This window comes from Fringilla coelebs, assembly GCF_963513975.1.
Source record: "Fringilla coelebs genome assembly, chromosome: 1".
NCBI classification, from domain to species: Eukaryota; Metazoa; Chordata; class Aves; order Passeriformes; family Fringillidae; genus Fringilla; species Fringilla coelebs.
In genome coordinates, this window is record NC_140028.1 from 138,835,057 (window position 1) to 138,847,778 (window position 12,722).

Here is a 12,722-nt window from a genome sequence, read left to right on the forward strand (position 1 = left end):
ACAGCAATTAAAGCTAGAAATTTAGAAATAAAATGCTTTTTTATAGCTAAACAATGGGACATTTTTCTCATATTTTGAGGCACAAAAATATAATACATCATCTGAAGTTTTTCTGCAGTGTTCAAATCATACGAACACCCTTGAACATAGCTGGACCAATACTATCCTATGCTCATTCCTGGCAGGCTTACTTTTAAAGGACAGACTCGTATTTAACTTTAGAGTAGTTCAGCCTTCACATAGAACATTAGAACCAACAGCTCAACTCAACAGTGGAGATTTTTTATTTGCCACAGTACTGTAACATCATAAATTCCTCTTTTGAGCTAAACCTTATTTTTCACCTGGTGACTAGCAGAACAACCTGGAAAACTTACCAATGTAAAAAGTCTGTCTATTCTTGGACTCCTCCCCAAGTATCTCTTTTTGATCACCACTACGCACATTAATTTAAAGCCAGATATCTAATACTGGAAAAACATAAGCAGATCTAAAACCCCTACCTTGGTACTGCATCCACAGAGGATGAAGCTGGAACCTTGGGCACCTGACAATTTGTTGCTGCAGCCAGCTTTAAGGCAGATGATGGAACAGCACTTAAAGTCCTAGGTATATGCCGTGCATTGAGCGTGGTAATAGAGTTTACAGTGGCAACTGATGAGGGTACAGTTAATCGAATGTTGTTCCCAATCAGAACCTGAGTTGTTGCAGAATTGGCAGCAGTTACTTGGTGACTCAGTGCACTGTGGGAACTTGAAGTCTGCGTTATATTTGAAGGCTGTAACAAGGCTGAACCTGCTGTTGATGATGAACTTGTATGGACAAGTGCTGTAGGTGTAGTACTACTGAGGTGTAAGCCCTTGTACACTCCTGCAACAGAAAAAAATAGCGCTAACGTCATTTTTCAGAAAAGACTCAACTCCAAACAGACACGTCTTCACTGCAAAAATCATCATGCAATCAAATTCTGTCAAACAGTTGCATACCTGAGGCCTGAAGAATGCCATTCACCCCAATTCCAAGCACCACATCATCCTTCATTTTGAATCCCATCAGCTGTTCTGATGTAACCAAAGCTGAAGCAGCAAATTGAGCACTAACAGAATCCAGTGTCTTGGAAACAAAACCCTAAAAAGAACAATGGTGGCAAATATATGTGATTGATGCTTCTAAACTGTCAGTACTCTCCCCATTTTAAAGCTACACAAAACCTAGTAAAACAAACATCAATACACCAATAAATCAGAACTGTGGACCAGTCATTCTTTCAGATCAAATCATCAGCATTTGGTAAAGCTGGTTAAAATCTCAACCGTGATTTTTTTGTATTACCATGCACTTTTAGCTCTGTTAAAACAACCAAGACGATATTCCCACAACTATTCATAACACTAAGAAGCTGATTTCCGAAGTTCTATGTAACAACACTGTTCACAGATCAACCTGTTCTCATGAAACTCCAAACTCAATTCAGCAACTTGGAGGTTCAGATTGCAAACTTAACTTCTGAACTTTTTCATGTGTCCATCACCACTGCAATCTCCCTACATATTTATGAATATTAGACACTTTCACAGCTGTATGGAGGACATGTGTATGAGCTAGCTTTAATTAACTAAAATTCTGCTCTGAAAATCCCCCAATGACAAGAGGATGATGACATGGCTGGAGATTTCTGCAATTCATATTTCTAAGGCTTTGAAAATTTCATTAATTGACCGATCCATCTTTTCTTTTTTTTTTTTTGTTAAGAGGGAGCAGAGGCAATGCCTGCCACACTCACCTGCAGTGTCCCTTCTAAACACTTTACAGAATGGCTATGATGTAGATTCAGGCGAAAGCCACTTTCCTGTTGGTTAGTTTCAAGGTTCTATGGCAACAGTTGACAATTAGAGATGAACCCTGGTGGGAAACAATGAGGGATAAATCATAGCACAGACAAATCCCTCACCTGTGATGTGTTGGCAGAGGAATTACTATTTGCTTGCTGTTGATGAATTTGTGCAAGCTGCTGTTTCTGCATTAGTGCCAGTTGCTGTTGATGTTGCTGGTATTGTTCGGCTGTAAATGCTGAACAAAATATAAAATGAGAAAATACTGTATCAAAATATGTAGGAGTTGTGTATATAAATACATCTACTGCATAAACCTAGACCCCCCCACCCCCAAAAACTACCACAAGTTCCTAAGAGCCTTAATGCACCTTAATGTCAAAAAGGCTGGCCTCTTCCTAGAAATTTTTGTCCAAACAGCTTCTCTTTTTGTTTGTTTAGTATATAGGCTTTAACTGACTTTATCTCAAGATACTAAAAAAGGAGAGGGAGAAGGGAACCAAAATGCAATTGGCCCCACCAAAAACTCTTTAAAAAGAGATTAAAAAGAATGATTAAGTAGAAACAGCATCACTGTTTTCACCTTGTGCGACTACAGTATTGGCATTATTAGTGAAATAGATTTATATGCCAAACTTGGCAACTGCAATGCACCCCTCACTGACAGCATTCTGAAGGCAGCAAGGGCCTACAACGAAGATTTAGTTTCAATTGAAAACATCAAGTTGGGCATGCTCACAACTGTGCAGGCTATTGCTGTACAGCACCCTTTTTGTTCATACCTGCACATGTACAAGTAACTCCATCAATATTGAATTTCAGAACTATATCCTTCCCTTTAAAATCTTTGAAAGGGACTCAGTAGTCAGTGCATCACAAGTCAGGCAGAATTTTATCCATTTAACCCACAGGTATGAAACTGATGAAGCATAATTTGTACAGATTGAGAAGGGGATGCCCAATGGTGCAGCAGAATCATTGATTAACTTCAGCGCAAGCATTTTTTGTTTTAGTTTACTTTTCCAAAATAAAATAAAGTCTCAGTTTTCAATTTATAAACTGAATCAAGGTTAAAGTTTGAATTTAACCTTGCAAAAGAGAAACTTTTCAGATTTTCCTTCCATTTTATATTCAGATTGTACAAATGTTCCCAAATATGTGCTGTAAAGAGTACTCATACTTCAAGAATGCACTGGAAGTCACACTTTTGGGGAAGTTCACTACTGCTTGGCAACAAATCACTATCACACTTAAGTCCTGTTCACAAACTGAAATTTTTAAGAATCTTTTGTTAATCTACTCCTTCAGGATTGCTTGCCTGAAGGAAACACGTTTACATCAAAACCATAATAAAGTCCTGCTTCTGGATACAACAGGATTCTAAAGACCAATTATACCTCATGTATAAACTTGATTAACAAGTCAGTATAAATGGCTGCAATATTTGGAAACATCAGAGCACACACTGCTGAGCATGCATTTTCCTGGTGTATTTGTCAAATATTATTCAAACTACTTCCAGTAAGTACTAGAAATTGCACTGAAATTATGACCAGCAGTTTCCTATTTGAACACTTGAAGCTATAAAATTTTACTCAGCGGTTACATTCACATTACCTTTTCTGATAAGTAACATCTCTGAGCAAGTAAGGATGCAGCACTTATTTATATTGCCACAAGCAACAAATTACTTACAATTACTTCTACAGTTAAGTAACACTGCAATATTTAAAAATTATTCCTAGGAGAATATCTTAAAAGTAGCAACCTCATTCATAAATGTCCTTACAAAAAAAACAAAACAAAACAAAAAGCCATAAAAACCAACCAACCAAAAAAAAAAAAAAAAACAACACCCAAAAAAAACACCCCCAAACCAAACAAACTAGAATTTACTGACCAAATACTCAAGGAGATGACTGTTTAATTTTAACTAAAAATAAAATTTACAACTCCTTTAGATTTTTTTTAAGCTGCCATCCAACACAAGTTATAGCAAGAAAGCTTTAGCACAAAAAGACTAACAGGTAGAAAGCTGAGCAGCAGTAACAGAGGGAGGAAAATGGATATACTGTTCTGGTACTGAGAGATATATATTTTTTCAAACCCTAAAATTTAGTATCAACATACATTTAGCCAACATAGTGACAGTGACATTGAAGGCTCCTTTTATTTACTTATGGTAGGATTTATCAGGGTGTCCTGTGCAGGGACAGGAGCTGGACTTGATGATACTGATGGGTCTCTTCCAACTCAGTAGATTCTATGAACAAGGTATTTTATTCTGTAGTATAGCACTGTAAATATATTGCTTAGGAATAGATTGCTTAAGTGATGTAAACAAAGACAACCCACAGAATGACAAAGAAGAAACGGGCAAAAAGGGTTATGCTGTACCACCATCTTTAACTATGATTAAAGCTCCCACCATCACAATCACCTTACCTGTCACTATTTAAGTGAAATTAGTAGTTCATTTCAGTTTTCAGTCCTAAGTATATTTAAGATTTTAGCTATAAAACAGAGCTGAGGTAAACAAAATCACCTGTGTTGGTTTAACCACCTCCAAAATGCTGCTTTCTTTTACAGCAGCAGCAAATGAAGCTTATAGAGATGAGCTGTGTTTGTTTAGGAAAAACTATGATAAATAATGGCTGGAAGCAGTCTATTCTTTCCAGAAGTGACATTTTGAAAAGCTCTATTTTTGAAATTGTACATCAGTTATTTTCTTTTTAACAGCCTGGGACCCTTAGAGCTGTATGTTTCTCACCACTCTGGAAAGCTGTACAGCTGTCAAAGGAAACAAGTGACAGAAGACCTCTACTACCACCATCATCCTCATCTACATTCCACCTGCTCCTCCTCCATTTAAAAACAGTACCTGGAAAATACACTCAAGAACAACTAATTTCAGGTTTTTTCAATTTAGCTTAAACGCTCAGTAACGTTCTTGGTGCTTCCCTTATTAAAAATAAAAGTCTAACAGACATTTCAAAGTATTACTTACAACACTATCGGGTTTACTATGAAATTCTGAATCAGCTGCCTCCGGTTTAGAAAGGCAATACTGCTTAGAAAGGGCTGCTGCAATCTACAGCCTCCTAAAATAATCTGATTGATATTCCTTTTCCATTCCATAGACAGAGATGCTAACGTACCACAACAGGTTATAGATTGCTATTACATAAGCCAGGTCTTCCCTCTCCATGCTAAAGAAACACAACACTGAAGGTTTTAATGAGAACATTGCTACTATTGTGAACTATCCAAATCAAAATTTCTTCTGAAGACCCGCAAACTAGGACAGCATTACTTTATTCCTCTTCCGTTAAAAGCCATCATGTATTTTGTTTACTCTACCATCGGGTTTCTTCCCCTCCTGCTCTCAGACTACAGTCCACATTACATTTCAGTTGAAAAAAATAAACATACTGATTGTGAGATATAAGCTGCTTCTGAAAACTGTCATTCCTATGTGTTTAAAAACCCATTTGTATGTACTTTACATGAAAGTACTTTCACCTATGTAACCTTACCTATTCATTTCCTGTGGCACCCAAGTGTGACTGGAATTGGGGAAATACATATGCTCAGCACAGCGAAGTCACAGGTGTACTGACTGTACCTCTACATCTGCAGGTACAAGCCTGAGCTTCTCAAATAACAAGTCTAAGTTCAGCTGTCTTTTTTTAAAAGAATCAATTCAAACAATATGTGCTGCTGCACAAAAACATGCTAGTAATGTGTTATGTGGCTTGCAGAGAATACTTTCTGCTTGCCTGCAATGTGGCATTGATGCAAGTGGATGGGTGCCAAATTCAGCTTCTTGCTAACATCAGTTCATCCAAAAAAAAAACCAGTGAGTATCCCTAAAAAGCTTCTTCCAAAAGCTTTCTTCTCTCATTTTTGTTATAAAAACGAGAAAGGTTTTCAGCTGTGTCCTTTCATGTGTGTCAAAAGAAAAACAGCGCATGTAGAAGAAGTACAAAAAATGAATGCCAATGTCTTTTTTGCCATACACTGCTCTTTACCTGCCTGGAAAAAAATGAGCAGGCAAGCAGCAAGCCCAGAACTTTTCTGAACATTTAAATCAGTAACCACATTTCTGGTAACTCAGTATTGCTACACTACACAGAGTTACAGATTCCTGACGTTACTGGAGATATTTAAGGCTTTAAATAACATGAGCAAAGCAACAGAAAGTCATATAACAGCTTGAAGTTTAAAAAGCGGACAAAACAAAACAAGGTTTAAAGATCACACATGAGACTTTAAGACAGGCCCTTGCTTCAGCAGCCCCAAACAAGGATGCAGTGCTTACAGACTCTTCTCATACAGCATGCTCCAACCTCAGTGGTCATGGTTCCATCACACAGTAATGACTATTTAAGATTTACCAAGTTAAACAGTGATGCAACACCCAGTTTCATCCACTACACAGAATCACCATACAGTGATGGGTAAAGGGGCAAATCTCAACCATCACTACTAATACACAATAAATAAGAATATTACCATTTCAGAATCTCTCAACTGTCTTTCACAGCCAACAGCTGTATCTTGCAACAAAACTTCAACATACTTTCCAAGACACCTTCAGTAATTCATGCAAGTCACTTGACTCTTAAGTTAACCTAGCCCAACTCCTTTTCTAACCTTAAACATGAGGAACCTTTAATCACAACTCTGCCTGAAGTTATTCACATCTCAAGATGGTTACCAAAAGATGGGCAACTCTTTACCAAGAGACTTGGCTATACAAATGCTTCATGCTTGTTTGCAGCACACTATATCAAGGGGAAACATTTCAGGTGAGACAACCTTCATATCTGCTGTCATTACATGATGTTATGCTGTTATCGTCTTCATTTAACAGCTTGGGACAACACACACACACAAATATTCTGCAACTGTATTGGTGCTGTACTTTGGCAGCAACGAAATATTTATGGGCTTACAGACCAGAAAAGGAATGAAAGAAGAAAAAACTTCATGAGTTTTCAGCTTTGAGTACAAGGAACAAAACCCTGTACATTACTGATACTGACTGACAGGATAAATTACTCAGTATCTCCTTAGTGACAGCTACAAATCCTGTTTTATTAAAAACAGAACTATTTCACACTGCACTATGAATGTGTTTCTCTACAATCACTTCTATAAGTATTTGTACTCTTTGGGATAATGACATATCTATTTTTTGCTTGAACTAAGCCACTGAATAAAATTTTTCAATTGCATGATTCTGCTTACATATCAACCAAATTCTATGGGATGGTGATATTCAGCAGGTATTGCTTTTCAGAGCACAGAGTAACAGTGATACTGCCAATGGACTTTTCAAAGATCCATAATTTGCAGCAGTTTTATACTGCAACACAAGTATTCTAATAGTGCTCACTGATTGTACCACAACATTTAACATGTACTAGCCATACAGTGCTGCAGCTTACATTTAGCTTCTCTGAAAACTCAAGTTCTTCCCAGAAGTGGCCAAAGCCAGTGACAAGCAAGTGTCTGTGGGGGGCTGGCTGTGCCATCTGTATGAACAGATGGGCCTTTGTACAATCAACAGCCACAGCTTCCGCTCCCGACCATGGCTGCAAATTTTACTGTGAGGTCACTCGCTTCTTACTTTGCTTCCCTCAAGAAGGAAAATACAGACTCTTTTTAAGTTGACAACAATAACCAGTTTCCTAAAAAAAACTCCAGGGAGCATACCCCAGAAAGCAGAAAATCCACGTGTGAGCTCCTGGTCCCTCTACTGGCATTCTTCTCCATTTCTGGAATGGAAGATGCTCCCTAAATTTGCCAGGCAAACGGAGTAAGCTTTGTGGAGTAAACACAATGATCTAGCTAGGTAAGCTTTTTTCTTCTCTAATAAAGTTTTAAAAAATGTTAATACTGAGAGACTCAAGCAGCATAATTAAACCTTTTGACAAGTGTTTCAGTCCTGCTAAACATCTTAAGAATTAGATACTTAAATTACAGTAGCTTCAAAGCTGTTTCATAACAAGTTAAGTATCTGTTCTCAAGAGCAGAAATGATATTTCAGTGGGAAAACTGAAACATTAAGACTACACTAGGTTTAAAGAACTTCTCTAATCCATTTATAGAATATTAGATTACATGATCCTTCCAGTGGAGGTGATAACCATTAAAAAGGCAGTTTTGATCAGAAGAAAGTTCGCTAACTAAAGCTTCCAAACTTTTTCAGAAATTCAATAAACTAGAGAACTGCTGAAGTGTGTGGAAAGATGATATGTTACAATGTCTTCGTAAGGCAAATATATGAGAGCATCACATCTCTACTGTATAAGACAACAGTTAGTGGTTACAAATGCCAAAGTGCATGCAAAGCAAACATCAGTCACAAAGCTAAGTAATCCAGAACATCACATTTTTAAGTCTCTATCTTATGAGAGATGTTATCTGGCTTACAGTGCCTGGTTAAAGATTTTCTACTGTATAGCAAATTCTCACCAGTGAATTCAGAAGATTGGAGAGACTTAGAGCCATCAGTGTGATTTAGTATTTGATGCACCAGGCCCAAAGATGTTTCACTTTCTGAAAAGAAGTTCAAGATCGGTTTTACTTAAACATGGCATTATGACACACTATGAGAACATGAATCATTTTGCCTTTGATTATTACTATAACAGCTTTTTATTTCAGCCCAACAGAACTGAAGTGTGAAACTCCTAACATCAGAACTGGAGAAATTATAAACTAGATATAATGTCTATGCACTCCCTACTTGGCAGCAGAAGACAGATAGAAAATTATTAATAAGGATTTTTTACTAGCCATCGAATGAAAGCTAGAAACCTTCCTATGCACTTTTACTTGTCTGCTCATTGTTCTTAAAATATGTTTCCACCAAAATGTCACACGCTAGTTAGGGTACACACAGTTCACTGCAGTTACAAATGTGACCATCCTTGCATGGGATGGTACAAGCCCAGAGACGCTCAGCTTTGGAGCAAAGTTTTACTCCAACTGAATTGAAAGTGAATGGGCAGATCTAGTAAGACTACAAAATCTGGAAGTCTCTGGAAGTGCTCAGGTGTTTTAAAAAGCACCAACTCTTCCGCATCCACAGTCACATTTCCCAGACTAAAGAATATTTTCTCCTTCAACTAAGTTTAGGATGGGCTATAAACATCTGTTACTCTTGAGGCGATTGCTTTTCAACTAGGATCTCAACAGCTCAATCACAGCTGAGCCAAGACTGTTAAATTCCAATGATAATTGCAAGTGGCCATTATAAACTTCAGTATTTTTTCATTACCAAGTTTATCCTGTAATGTGAAAGAAGCATTTCAAAAAAGGGAAAACAGTAACAGAGCAGTTGAGAATACTACAGATACAAGGGTTAAATAAAAACTTCTAAACACAGCTAGTGATGGCATGAAAGCTGTGGACAAGTCCTTCCACGTTGCTACAAGGAATTGCCACAAGGATTGAGAAGCTTCCTCCTGTTTCTTTCTGGGAAAAGGTTATCTAAAATCTGGCATCAAGTATAACACCTTAATGACAACATGAAAAAACAATATAGAATCAGACTGGTTTAGGTTGGAAGGGACCTTAAAGATCATCTAGTTCCAAACCCTCTGCCATGGGGAAGGACACCTTCCCCTAGGGCAGATTCAAAGCCCCATCCAACCTAGCCTTGAATGCTTCCAGGGATGTGGCTTCTACAACTTCTCTGGGCAGGCAACCTGTACCAGTACCTCACCATCCCCACAGTAAAGAATTTCTTCCAAAGAATTTCTTCTAATCTAAACCTACTCTCTTTCAGTTTTACTCAGTTCCCCCATGCCCTATAACTACACACTCTTTTAAAAAGTCCCTCTCCATCTTTCTTGTAGGCTCTTTTCAGATACTGGAAGGTCTGAACTAGGTCACCCCAAAGTTTTCTGTTCTCTTCTCCAGCCTGAACAAGTACAGATCCAACAGCCAACATTACATATTTGGGAAATGGAAGCACGGCTCACTACCCTACTAGATCCCCAAGCATACAAAACTGCTTTTGAAAAGCAGATGAAGAGGTCCAAAAAAAGCATGCAAGTTTAATGGGGATAATGTTATTTCTATGGAACTCCCACAGTAGAAGTTACTGAACAGAAATGCACAATTTGCATCTCATCACCTAAATGTCTAGTTTACAAGAAAATGCAAGGCATTTGACAGTATTCTGGATACCCACAGCTTTTCATATATAGTACATATATTTCATATATACAATCCCAAACACAAAACCTAACAGTTTTCAGTAAGGCTTCTTCTCAAAGTGTGATTTCTCAACTCAGTTAAGCAGCTCCAGTCAACTGTCAGCCTCTTCAGCCCTTCCATCTTTCAGACACTGTTTTCAAAGTGAACCAGCTTCTGGGTGAAGAAGGCAGAAAAGAACAGAACGCAAGACTGCTGCCTGCTCTTAGTAGAGCCTGGGAACCAGTGCCCCAGTATTTCACTAGTGGCAGGTATGTCTGCTGTGCTTCCTAAACATAAGGTTGAAATGGAATGATACATGTGTGCAACTTTAAATGTCTCTAACTTTTTTTTATGAGATCCAAGCATTCAAAAATATGAACGCAACATATTTAATACAATATCTCCAGCAAAGGGCAGTTTCTTAAGTGATGGAGGTCAAAGACTGCTATGTGCCTGGCAGAACCAAATCAATCAACAGGGGACACAAACACTTCAGCTCAATACTTATACCTACTGTACACTCCATCTCTGAGGATTATGCCTGAGAAACCTGACACCGCCAGCAATACAGGCTCCTTTACTGAAGCAATTATGCTGCTGCACAAGTCAATTATCCACAAAAATAATGCTTTAATGTTCTTGCTTCCTTTTTAATGGTGTTCTGAGTAACGTGTTAAGACCTTTTAATCAGCTCTTCTCACAAGAGGGCAAAGGATACTTTTTCATAATTCTTCAGTAAGATCAGAAGGAACCACCCTCTACACAAGTGATGCTACTTGGCCACTTGCTCCTGCTGCCAAAGTCTAGCCTTAAGCACACCACAAGTGTTCAGGTAACCTGTAAAGGACTTTTAGACACCCCTTCTCAGTTTACACACAAAATCTCAATGCACCATCTTTCACAAATCTTTAATACTGAGTACTCTGAAAGCCAGAATGAGAATCAATTGTATTTCTTCAGGATCAAAGGCACTCCAAAATGTTTATAAAATGCCCAGCTCTGGGGAAACCTCTCTCTGGTCTTCAGGATGAAAATCAAGGCCCCCTGTAGCCAGAGAATGGTATGTTACAGCACAGCTTTTGTAACCTATCCTCTCATTAACAGAAGATCTGAGATACCATCTCAACCTCATGGCCCTGCTGGCCACATATAACAGACCCAAGGAAAGTATTTTCCACAGCAGTTGTTCCATGTAGGCAGCATGTCTGCATCATGCAAGGCAGAAAAAGCTCAAGACTTTCTTAGTAGGGAAATCAAAACCACTTGTGATGGCACATAATAAACATGGCAACATGACCACCTCTGTTGGTCACTATAGAATCCCAGGATGAACATCTTAAAAGTAAGTAATACATTTTGACCAAAACTTACAGTAGCAGTGAAAGGATAATATGACTTTAAAATACAGACGTATTAATAAGTGTTTTCTGACAAAAGACCAACTGCCACTTCAAAAATCTAAAAGTCAAAGAGAAACAAACCTAAAACGTCCACACCCACAAATTCCCAGCTTTAAAAACAACTAAGAAAAAGCAATAGGGAAACCCTACAGGGTTGTTAAGCTGCAATAGTAACTACTACAAAAACATCAGTAGGGCTGTTAGGCACCTGAGGTTCTTTACAGGACTGGCTACAGAAAGAACAAAGACAGAACTCAGCAGCTGCAGCCCCACTGACAGGCAACTCTGAAGTAGTCAAAGTCAGACATGAGAGGTCTGAACACGCCTGTGATCTGTATAGACAATGTATCTCACAGCATCCTTTTAGAAAATGGAAAGAAAACCCCAGTAAAACCACGCTGGTACCAAGATAAAGCAGACTGTGCTCCTTACAAACATTTACACCTGAACAGGTGATCAACAGTACGCCACACACACACAGACTTCTATGCACTCCAATGCCACAAGAATCATCATTAAGATTTATAATTATATTGATAAAATCTACCTGGTTATGTTAATAACAAGTGACTATGAAAAGACTCTGGTAACCAATTTAAAGTATACCTATGAATACAGACAGCTGTATTTTTTTATCAAACATTTAATTTCTGTACCAGATCCTAGCAAAATTATGAAACTAAACTCCACATTTGTATTTTGAAAAGCTTGGAATACTTAAATATTTTTCACAGAATTCCAAGCACAAATGAATGTATTATACCAGGTACTTACACCAGTATGTATTACTTTCCCACAGGCCTCAATATGCAACCACACAATTAAAACCTTCTATGAGACTCATCAACATAATTCCATTTAATTCCTAAATGATGTAGATAAATATCCTTACCATCTATTTCAGGGGAAAAACACTCTAGAAGGATGTGTGTGTGTTTATTTATACAGACACACACACAGACATGAACTTTAAACTCCATTAGCTGATTTTTCAAGTCTACATGACTTCCAAATGTAAAGCACTGTCCATGAATACTTTGCAGTGTATTTACAGTCTATTCAACACACATTAGTTTTGTTTTCACTCTCCTCATCTGGCTGCCATTTATCACAGTTCAGCCTGGCTACCAGGCAGAGAATGCCCTCATTCCCTTCCGGACTTGTTTTACTGATTCAAGCCAGTGAAAGAGCAGAATTTAAACACCAAAAGTGATGCTAAGATCACAAACCATAAGAACCATCAGTTTTAGCCCTAGTACATTTCCAGCAAGAAGAA

The 12,722-nt window shown here is 38.0% G+C and overlaps 1 protein-coding gene across 8 annotated transcripts in view; it reads right to left on the reverse strand.

Annotated features, from left to right (window-relative positions):
• EPC1 (enhancer of polycomb homolog 1) overlaps positions 1-12,722 on the reverse strand; it is a 64,132-nt gene that overhangs the window by 794 nt on the left and 50,616 nt on the right. For 3 of the 8 annotated variants that reach the window (XM_084217387.1, XM_084217388.1, XM_084217383.1), the window contains 5 exons: positions 8,316-8,399; positions 1,952-2,070; positions 1,784-1,870; positions 987-1,128; positions 504-870 (listed from right to left, as the gene is read on the reverse strand). In XM_084217387.1, the coding sequence (XP_084073513.1) occupies positions 504-870; positions 987-1,128; positions 1,784-1,870; positions 1,952-2,070; positions 8,316-8,399 (799 nt within the window). Of the gene's footprint in view, positions 1-503; positions 871-986; positions 1,129-1,741; positions 1,903-1,951; positions 2,071-8,315; positions 8,400-12,722 lie in introns of those variants that run through there. The other 5 variants (XM_084217384.1, XM_084217385.1, XM_084217386.1 and 2 more) reach the window with 5 other exon arrangements.